This window comes from Pholcus phalangioides, unplaced genomic scaffold (genome assembly GCF_987345545.1).
Source record: "Pholcus phalangioides strain wild (caught in Gottingen) unplaced genomic scaffold, Ppha-v1.0 ptg000011l_1, whole genome shotgun sequence".
Taxonomy (NCBI): Eukaryota; Metazoa; Arthropoda; class Arachnida; order Araneae; family Pholcidae; genus Pholcus; species Pholcus phalangioides.
Genome location: NW_028301604.1, coordinates 7,971,400 through 7,982,935, shown reverse-complemented (window position 1 = coordinate 7,982,935; position 11,536 = coordinate 7,971,400). Strand labels below are relative to the sequence as shown.

Here is an 11,536-nt window from a genome sequence, read left to right as displayed (position 1 = left end):
ACAAATTCCCATCACCTCATGAAGTCCTCCACAAAATTTCACACTTTTCTGATGACTGGTTTCACCTGTAGGCTATTTTAAAATAGGGTCTTTTAATTATGGACGTCCTGTACTTTTGTATTCGTCTTGAGCATGGAGATGAATTTGCGGAAGTATATTGAGAAGGCGCTATCTATCTGTGATCACCTCACGTCAGCACCTCCTAGAGACAGGCCTTCGCACGCTGCTCGTGACGTCAGCAAGTAGTCCATTTTCCATTACAATATTCAGGGAAAAAATTTCCCTGCTCGTGCCAGTATCATCGCTGTACGGAAAAGAAATGAATAGGCTCAGAATTGGCGATTTCTATGCTCCACATCCAATCACCATGCGGTATTTGTGAGCCAACCAGGAAGATTCTACGTCAAAACAATAAGAAACGAAATAGGATGCTGTGGTTCAAAATGTGGCAAACTTGCTAGGTAGTCTTAATGACGTTACAGATGAACTTGGCAACCCGTGCGAAGGCCTTCTATGTCCAGGAGGTGCTGCTCAGGTCTGGTAACTAAAGAACTTCCCACCGTATTTCCTACGAAAAAATAGAATCCGGCTCATCTACTTGTCAATTAAATCGCTTGACAACTAAACCGCGGTAAACGACCCTTAACGTCTGCATACATTTTAAAGCACTTCACGTCTTAAAATATAGTAACTACGTAGTTACTACCGTGTTTCCCCGAAAATAAGCTCTAGCATGATTTTTCAGGATGCTCGTAATATAAGCCCTACCCCGAAAATAAGCCTTAGTAAAAGTCACCAATCCGACGCCGTTTAGTATGTCGTTGCATCACATGATGGATGTAATGAACCAAACTGAAGAGCCAAAAAAACTGGTACAGGCATGCGCATGCAAATAAAGAGATATGGAACTGAAATGGAAACAGATGAAGACCAGCAGTCAAAAATGAAGCGTGTGGACTTATTTTGGATAGATTCTAATCTATCTATGTTGGTATGGGAATCCAAACTTTCACAGGCGCATAGGAGAGAACAGGGAGGATATATGTCTGGAAGCACAGGTGCGGATATGACGGGTGGAGTTTACCAGGTTGCGAAGAAGGAAAAAGAGTTTTTGGAGGCATTGGCGAGAAATATTATCAACGTGAAGATTCCAGCGGAGATCGGCAGAGATTATAACGCCCAGATATTTATAATAAGAAACCTCAGAGACAAAATAATTGTTGATTGAATAAAGGAAAATCGAGGGGAATTCTCTCACGAGTAACTTTCATAAAAACTGTTTTTGAGGAGTTGAGGGCTAAATCTCAGGTTGAGCACCATTCCGAAATAATATTGAGGTTGTGTTAAAGCGATTCTCTGTCGTATATATTGGAAACTGTTTGATAAATGACACAAGAGAACAGAAAAGTGCAAATGCGGGGAGGAGGGCACAGCGTACCATTACGCGACCACTTGCCCTTTGACCGCGAATCTACACATCCGGGTCCAGGCAAATGATGTTCAATCGTGGATGACTTCAGTGCTCAGTACCTCTGGTCTCCACGATCAAATTAAAATGCTCATCAATCAACTTGAAAATAATCAAGACTCTTTCATCCATCCTAGACCTGTGACTGCTATTGTAGAGGGTCATGATGTAGGTGATTCTTGCTCAGACTCCGATTACGAGCCATAAACTTTTCATTCTTTCATCGAACAACGAGGTTTCACATGAATTCCCATTGTCAACTCTTAGTGAAATTAGGACAATGATGTTCTTCAGATTTCCGTTGCCTTTTTTATACTTTTTCACATATTCATGTATCTTTTTAATCGTTTCTATGTATTTGCATTTACTCACATGTATCCATATATATATTTGTAAGCTCTACGATCTACTGTGGTGAACCATGAATTACCACAACGCTGGTTTTGTTCTGGAATGCATTTCGGACTGTGATGTTTTGTGAGACTATTTTGTGTCTAGTCTCTCGAATTCCCACTGCTCTGTAATCCTGGATATTCATCGGATGGACTGTGATGTTTCATGGGAATATTTTTCACCATATCACCACTGTATATATATATATTTTTCTCTTCTGTCCCGCTCATTTAGCAGAACTGCGATGTTTGTCATGTTCTTTCCTGACAATTTCCACTTGATGTAAAGGCCCGTTTACACGAGGCAAGCGCTTTAGTTGGTAACTTAATTTTTAGTTGCCAAGTACGATACAATGTATGCAGACGATAAGGGCCGTTTACACGGCTTTAGTTGGTAAGTGCGCAAGTGATTTAGTTGGGATTTAGTAATTTAGTTGGTAAGTGAATACGAATGGTTCTATTTTTTCCGGTTAAGTAGACGTATGCGCATGCGCCAGTGGGCGTGACCTGCCGCGCTGGAGGGGTCATTTTGCTCTCTCACGGAGGGGTTTATTTTGATCTCAAGCGTGAACCTGTTCATGCTCCGTCGTCTCCTGAAGTTTCGCTAGAATTCCGCGGAAATATTGGATGGTGAGTTGGCCAGAGGACACAAGCTTCAAGTTTGTTGAAAAATATCTTCGCCATGAATGTTTGTTGAACTATTGAAATGAAAATTACCTTAACAAACAAGCTAAAAATTATTCGATGTTGGAAAAAGCTATGGAATATTCTGTCGACGTGATGTCAGGAGTTGAAAAAAATTGAAGATTCATAAATATATATCAGGTGGGGAGGATTTATAAATTAAAAACTGGAAGGGGGCTTTCGAATATTTCTCTCGTCCAGAACGAATTTGCTGCCATCTGTTGTAAAAATACATGATCAAATATTCAACATAAAGATGTCATCTCTATAGATTAAATTAAAAAATAATAATGATTTCGAAAATTTGGAAATAATTTTTGTTTAATGAATTTTTATTATTTAATTTTTAAACCTTAGAATTTCCTACGAATGATAAGAATCTTCTCCCGTATTTTCGGCTTTCATAATTCATAATTTATCTCCTCTTTAACTTCGATTAAAATATCATATAATCGATATTTACAACTTAGAGGAGAAATAGAGAACTCTTATATTTCTTCTCGATGACTTACATAAGTTTATAATATGCTGTATATTCTTTTTTCCCCTGTGGCGTCATCTCTCGCCCCCCCTTACGTGGGTGCAGAGGCGAAAAAAGGGGACAAGCGAACTGTTTCCCTTGCGTGACCTACTTCTTGCTCAGTGTGTTGCTCTCGCGCAAGTGAGAAAAAAGTTTCTCCTTTTTTATTGAATAAATATATTCTTTAAAAAAAATATCATATAATGTGGCTCTGATCACAGTATTCTTAAGTTCTACCTGATCATCTTCATCCATCGTTACGAAAGCTATGAGCTTTAAAAAAAGCACCTCTCTGAATGCCAAATAAATAAAAAATTATTGCTATTATACTCCCGCGCGTTGCGTCTGTCTCTCTCCGTGGATTTGAGTAGACTGAAGCGCGCATGCGCTAACTGCACTCACCTCCGTAAAAATTATCCAATGAGCATCTACTTACCACTAAATCGTGTGGACACCTTCAAGAAGAATCGGTAAGTTAAAATTAAGTGTAATGAAAGTGTCCACACGTATGTGGCAAGTAGATGCTCATTGGATAATTTTTACGGAGGCGGACGCAGTTAGCGCATGCGCGCTTCAGTCTACTCAAATCCACGGAGAGAGAGAGACGCAACGTGCGGGAGTATAATAGTAATAATTTTTTATTTATCTGGCATTCAGAGAGGTGCTTTTTTTAAAGCTCATAGCTTTCGTAACGATGGATGAAGATGATCAGGTAGAACTTAAGAATACTGTGATCAGAGCCACATTATATGATATTTTTTTTAAAGAATATAAATTTATTCACTTAAATAAATTTATTCAATAAAAAAGGAGAAACTATATCACTTGCGCGAGAGCAACACACTGAGCAAGAAGTAGGTCACGCAAGGGAAACAGTTCGCTTGTCCCCTTTTTTCGCCTCTGCACCCACGTAAGGGGGGCGAGAGATGACGCCACAGGGGAAAAAAGAATACACAACATATTATAAACTTATGTAAGTCATCGAGAAGAAATATAAGATTTCTCTATTTCTCGTCCAAGTTGTAAATATCGATTATATGATATTTTAATCGAAGTTGAAGAGGAGATAAATTATGAATTATAGAAGCCGAAAATACTGGAGAAGATTCTTGGCATTCGTAGGAAATTCTAAGGGTTAAAAATTAAATTATAAAAATTCATTAAACAAAAATTATTTCCAAATTTTCGAAATCATTATTATTTTTTAATTTAATCTATAGATGACATCTTTTAAATATTTGATCATGTATTTTTACAACAGATGGCAGCAAATTCGTTCTGGACGAGAGAAATATTCGAAACCCCCCTCCAGTTTTTAATAAATAAATCCTCCCCACCCGATATATATTTTTGAATCTTCAATTTTTTTTCCACTCCTGACATCACGTCGACAGAATATTCTATAGCTTTTTCCAATATCGAATAATTTTTAGCTTGTTTGTTAAGGTAATTTTCATTTCTATAGTTCAACAAACATTCATGGCGAAGATATTTTTCAACAAACTTGAAGGTTGTGTCCTCTGGCCATCTCACCATCCAATAATTCCGCGGAATTCTAGCGAAACTTCAGGAGACGACGGAGTATGAACAGGTTCACGCTTGAGATCAAAATAAACCCCTCCGTGAGAGAGCAAAATGACCCCTCCAGCGCGGCAGGTCACGCCCACTGGCGCATGCGCATACGTCTACTTAACCGGAAAAAATAGAACCGTTCTTATCTGACTTACCAACTAAATCACTTCTGCACTTGCCAACTAAAGCCGTGTAAACGGCCCTTATCGTCTGCATACATCGTATCGTACTTGGCAACTAAAAATTAAGTTACCAACTAAAGCGCTTGCGTCGTGTAAACGGGCCTTTAAGCACTTGCTGTCATTTCTGTTCAGTGCTTCCATGTGCCATGTATGCATGTTTTCTTTCAGGTAGCAAAGGAGCTGAAGCGAGTGATTGGCAACCGAGATCCCACGGGTCCATCTGCGGATGGATTGGTGGGAACGGGGTGCGGTGTTGGCATGGACGGGCGCGTGCTGCCGGAGGGGGACGGACGTTTGGTTCCGTTCTGTTGCTCCTTTGAGCGATGAGTGGCGGAAGGGGGTGTTCTCTCGTGGACTAGGGGAGCCGAGGGCCTCGGAATGTTTTTGTTGGGTCGGAGATCTGGCGGGCGGTCCACCTGTGCTCCTTCTTGACCATCGGAGGTTTCCGGGAGCTTCCCGGAGTGTGGCTGCTTGGGATGGAGTGGAGTCCCGGCGGGACGGACCCGGTGGCTTGCGAGTCGGGGGATGTTCGCCGGGCCCGGATGTCAGGAGAGTTCTTCCAGCATAGCCCAGCCGCAAGGTAATCCGCTTATATCCCGAAAGGGACAGAGCGGGGGCCATGTTTGGTGTTGTGTACCTCTCGTATGGTTCTGAAAATATAAACTGAACTTCTTGTTTACTTTAAACGACACCCAAACGAAACATTTTATGACGTTCAACATTTGAAAATTTTTATAACCATTGTTCAAAAATGTCTTTACCTTTTAAGCGGTTTTTAAAATTTTCCTGATCCGCACTATAACTGTCATATTTAAAATTTCAAAACCTTCCCAAATTGTCACTAATTTTAAGAAGAATTTTTTTACGATTGTGAGCAGATAACCCCCCCCCCCCCCAACAAGAAAATTTATTCCACCCATCGCTTTCATTTCCCTGACTATGATACAGAAACATCTGCCATGTATGTTATGGCTTTCTACGGAAATACTCTTTTTTTGGGAAAATTTTTTTTTGCATTAGTTATACTGAGCGTATCTTTCTTTTTCTATTTTTCTCGCTCCTTGCTATCTAACGTTGAACAAGAGCTGACTCCACCCACTGCAGTTGATTGATTGGAGGGAGAGATGGAAAACATGTTTTATTGTAAAAACAGCTTCATTACGTTTTTAAAAGACGAAATATCTCTGAGTAACAGAAATAAAGCGCGATAAAGTTTGACGAAATATCTCAGGGTGACAGAAATAAAGCAGATAAAGTTTGACGAGATATCTCGGGATTGCCACTGAAAATGTTAAAAAAGAAAGAGTTATTCTACCAAAAAATAATCCTTAGCGTGATTTTTCAGTATCGTCCTAATATTAGGTGGGGAGCAAAGCTCTTGCCAGAAATTTATTGTTTTTATTGTTTGGAAAAAAAGAATACAGAAAAAAAAGCAAGAAATGTCTTTTCGGAAGAAAGTCATAGTAGAAGATTATTCCACGGTGATTCCACCAGATACATAATATGGCCTTCTTGTGTATCAATGTTCGTCTGGTGACCTTTTTTGCCCTCGCACCGGGCAATTTTCAGCTGAATTGTCGAGGGGGAATGTCCATTGTAGAAACAGTATCCTACTGTTCTGGCACTTACAGTGAACTCTCCTAAAACGGAATTTTTCGCGGTTGCAGCCCTGAAAGCACTAACTTTGGATTCTCAGTGAAACTAAATGATGTGACGAATTTTAGATTTCTCAACAGACATTTTACAAGTCCCGTATTACACCTAAAAGTTGCAAACAATGAACAAAATTTTGCGTACTACTAAAACACACTTTGACGTTTCCAAAACGATCGCGATTATGAAAATCTGTAAACACTATTACTGCAGCTCGTCTGGCGTTGTTTATTATTTCTGACACGAGCTTTGTTCCTCATCTAATATAAGTCCTACCCCGAAAATAAGCCCTAATGCATTTTTTGAAGCAAAAATTTATATAAGACCGGGTCTTATTTTCGGGGCAACACGGTACACGACGCATGTAAACGGGCCTTTCAGGAAGAAAATATCAGTTCTCTGTAGCTTAATGGTAAAGCATTCGCCTGGACTGCGAGAGGTTAATGGTTCGATTCCCCGTGGAGGCATGTGAACTTTCTTAACTTTATTAATCTTCATCTCCGCTTGGTCAAGTCTTTCGTGCTTTGCACGGTCATCTTTTTCTACTCTCACCACCGATTTCAAACGGCTGGACAAGAAATAGCTATGGCTCAGTTGAGATTTGAAACCACACTGGCACATACGAAGGATAGTTTGCTAACCATTCGAATGCCAAGCCACTGTGTTGCGTCCACCATAGGCTGACCATATTTGGTCGAGAAAAATACAGGACACTGACAATTATCGCCAAAAATGATGCCAAAAGTAGACAAAGTTGCCAACTATTGCTAAGTTCACAAAATGTCCCCAATTGTGCGAAATGAAGTGCTACTGCAAATTGCAGTGAATTTAAAAAAAACCATGAAAAATATGCAAAATGAATATTTTTATTTAAAGTCGTAATTATCGCAATGTAATTTATGAGTTGGGAAAGTAATTTTAATCGTTGATTTGATGAATAAAAAGTCAAGTTAGCTTTCGTTGAAAATACGTGAAAACCGGGACATTTTTGAAAAAATGATTTTGAAAAATTTGAAAAAATGTCGGGACGGCCAGAAAAAAAAAAAACCTGTACTGTCCCGGAAAATACAGGACGTATGGTCATATTAGTTTACCATAGCCAATAGCAAAGTGAACATCCTTGTAGTCATGAAATCAAAACCAGAAAAGAAGTTGAGCGAATAAGATCGTGTAAGCATGATAAAAAGAAAGGAGATAGCAATGCAATAAAACGTAAGCTGAATGAACATTATTAATAAAAATAAATAAGAGAGAGAGCACATGTCACCGGCATGCGGGCTGTTTACGTGTAGTCACGACCGTATAGGAGTGAAAGCCAAACTGTTGTCATGAACGCTAAGAACGTTGCCTTATAGCAAATATGTCTCTTAGAAATACCTTTTACATTATCTTTCTAATTTTTTCTATACATTTGTGTGTTCGATATGAGACATTCACATTTAGGCGATTCACCATAAGTGACTTGAATCGTTATAGGTAGGTCAAGATCCGCTATCATATGTTCAATAAAGCATTCTATTTTCATTGCTTGCGTGTCATTTATATTTGAACCACTGCTTGTATTCAGTGAATCGCGATAAGTATAAAGATTTTATTCATTGTGTAGGCATGATATAATTTTGGAATTTATTATAAGCAGCTACATGTTAACCAACATAACCGATTCAACTCAGTTTGGCTTGACTAGGTAGGGCCAGTAGCCTTTTACAACCGTTCACGATCGGCTTCAAACTGTTGGTCCCCGCCTAATTAGCTGCATAATTATCTGTTTAATGAACTGACTGATATACAACATATCCAAGACATGCTGCATCATGTCATTTGCTTCCAAAAACTTCAAGAAAAATTTAAGTATCACTCCATTAAAGCAAATGGTGGCAGCATTAATTGCTTCTTGCTTTGGTTAGTTTCAAACATTTATTTTTTAATTACTGTTTCTAATTTCCATTGTTGTGATCCTGGGGTGAAAGCAGAGGAGAGTGATTGCCCCCTCCCCAAGAACCTTAAATAACATGGGCAAAATTTGTCTGTCCTGTAAAATATGGAATGATCAAATAAAGAGATGCAGGAAATCGCTCGCCCCTCCCGACACATTAGCATGGATCTGCGCCTGTTGTAATGGGAAATTCCATTCTAGTTCCAAAAAATTGATGGTAGCACTAAAATTTGCATACAACATTGGATATGCACTCAGACTCGGGTGCACATGCACATTTCCAGACAACTCATTCGATATTAAATTGCCATGGCAATAGACCAGAGTGGTGCTTGGTTTGAAATAAATGAATTGTGATCTCTGATCAGTCATACCCATTACTTCAGTTGTACACTAATTATTTCTATTTAAAATGGACTACTACTAGTTACAGGGCCACAACGCACAACTAGACACTTGGTCAGCGGGCACGTGTATTTCATCACCCCTTTATAATGTTGAAGGATAGGTTAAAGGGTGAAATTTGTGCCTTCTTTGGTCCTGGGGCACCAGACTGCACCCCTCCCCAGTTGGGGCCCTGGCTACTTCATACAAAACCATACATGTACCTTGTACACATTACTCTATGGAATTTCTAATGAATTGGTACATGACAGAGAATGTGTGGCCCCTACCATATTAATGTTGTCAGAATTGTGCTTGTTTTGTGTTCTTGGTGGTGGTGCCATCTCTCTTCCATATTTTAAAGTAAAGACGATAAATGCTTGAATTTTCATACCACTTATACTCTTGTATAAGCCAAGTTTTTTTTGTTGAAAAATTTGTTCCTTAATTTGAGCCTTATAAAGATTGTTTTAAGGTGGGGATTCTTAAACTGTGTGCTGCCAACCTTTGTCAAGACCAACACCCCACAGCACCACTGACAAAGGTTTTCCAAAGACACTTTGTTAAATTGCTCTGCGAAGCTGCGGATAAGTTAAACATTGATTAGGGAGAGGGGCATCGTAGATGGAAAAAGTTTGAGAATCCCGGTTTTAAGGAATTTATGGATTGAATGAATAAGTTCCGAAGACGAAGAAACAACAAAAAGATGACCCTCCCCCCCCCCCTAAAGAAACCTGACAGTGGAAGGCCAGGTCATACACACGACTAGTAGGAAATAAATGGGTGAAAATGAAACGGTGAACCACTCATGGCCCGGTTTGACTGATGTCAGGGCCTGGAGTGGTTGAGAAACACTGGTATATATGGTATGTCAGTATTGTGTTGTAAGTCTGCCTGCTCTCTTTGCAGAGACTTTTTTTTATAAAGCTTGCATTTGCACCTCAAAGTTGTACAACCACAGAAAACTAACTTCAGCCGACCACCACTATGTGTCAACAGTTTTGAACCTGGATCCTCACAATGAGAGCCCAGCGTGATACCCACAAGAGCAACATTTATTTAAGATGCACTGCTGTTCATGATTGAGACAATTAGTGAGACTTAGATCAGTCAAGATAGACCATTAATGATCCATTCGCCCAGTGTTTGTTTTAGATATGGCAGGTCTTTCTAAAAAGAAAAACAAACTTTTTTGAGATAGTCTACCAATGAGTCAATGCTTGCTGGTCTGCTTACAACATTGCATAGACTAGTGATTCTTGAAATGTATATTACGGCAAGCTGACGATATTAACATGTGCCTGCTCAGTGATTTGAAGTGGTTTTTTATAGCACATTCCAGAGAGATATCCGGATTAGTCATATGTCATTTATTGAATCTTTCTATGTGGTTTAGTTTTCAGTCTGCAAGTGTTTATGTGCTCCCCTTTAAAAAAGTCTCACCACAGAGCAACAGACCTACAAACAGTACAAATGTAATTCAATCATTACACTTCACTCACTTTACTTCTGAAATATAGATGGCACTGAAAAATCAGACACAACTCTAGATGCGCACTCAGACTGTTAGGTACACACACACTTCCAGCACAATTCACTAGGTAGTTAATTGCCCATAGAGGGTGATAGACCCTGAGTTGTGCTCGGTTTGAAGGGAAGAAAAAAATGCTTATGTAAAGTAGTATTTTATTTTGCTGTGGCAATTTTGTTTTAAAAAAAATGAAGATTCCCAAATAGCAAAGTGTGTGCATGCACTTTTGCATTTGCTTGATGCATGTTTATTTTCTCAGCCAAAATCATGTGATAGTCTTTTGGTGAATCTTATTTCTGCTATTTCACTCACAGTTTACCAATGGCTTTACTTTACCAGCACACAATTCCTCAACATTAACGCCATTATGCAATGTCAATAACTGAGTAATTTTTATATACCTTAGTTTTTAACTAATTTTCTGCCTGTTTTGAGACTTTGATAGCCACTTACAACATTGTGTAGATTCCTTTTTTTCCCATAATTTTTTCACAACATTTTTAGAGATACTATATCTTCAGAATATAAAAAACATTGTTGATGAAAGAAGCAGAAATTTTTATCTTGTTTTGCTAAGTTCTCGGTTCCTCTTAAAAAAGATAAGTAATGCAAAAAATATGCAATATTTGTGAATTTGTATTTTTTTAACATCCTCGATTGAACAATAATTTCTATTGGCCCCATGTGTGTGTGTGAGAGAATTTTTTTTTCTGTTTCCGCCAATGCATAAGTTAGTTGCAACCAGCCTTCCTCCATACAGAGGCATGGTATGAGTCTCTTTGATGCACCGAGTCTGTTCTGATTCTCACTACTAGTTTTGTTACTTGTTCTGCGGATCATTGTATATACTGTTGCCCTGTTCACATTTTACAGGATATCAGCAAATCGCTCAAGGACAACACATAGTGTGTGCAGTGTAGACACTCCTTAATGTTTTAACGGCCAATGTTCCCGATTGGGAACATCAGTTTTATTAATTAGAAAAAAAATATTTTTGCTCCATGTGAAAGCACTTGATTTTTTTCTCTAAAGGAGTGAAATTTCAAAATTTACAAAACAAAAATTTTATTTACTTTATCACTTAAGTCATAAATTAAAATTTTTTACGTTCTATTTTTAGTGAGAAAAATAAAATTTTGTTTTTAATTTTAATTTGTTTCTATGGACATGGACAAGTTGAGAAAACATACAAGAAAAATTTTTTTCATGAATTT

The 11,536-nt window shown here is 38.5% G+C and overlaps 1 protein-coding gene across 1 annotated transcript in view; it reads left to right on the top strand.

The window, feature by feature from the left end:
- The first annotated feature begins 7,759 nt into the window (after window positions 1–7,759).
- Window positions 7,760–11,536, top strand: part of LOC149080005 (uncharacterized) — a 58,513-nt gene continuing 54,736 nt past the window's right edge. The window contains exon 1 of the mRNA XM_089238924.1: window positions 7,760–7,947. Within this exon, the coding sequence (XP_089095050.1) occupies window positions 7,832–7,947 (116 nt within the window). The 5' untranslated portion in view covers window positions 7,760–7,831. The remainder of the gene's footprint in view (window positions 7,948–11,536) is intronic.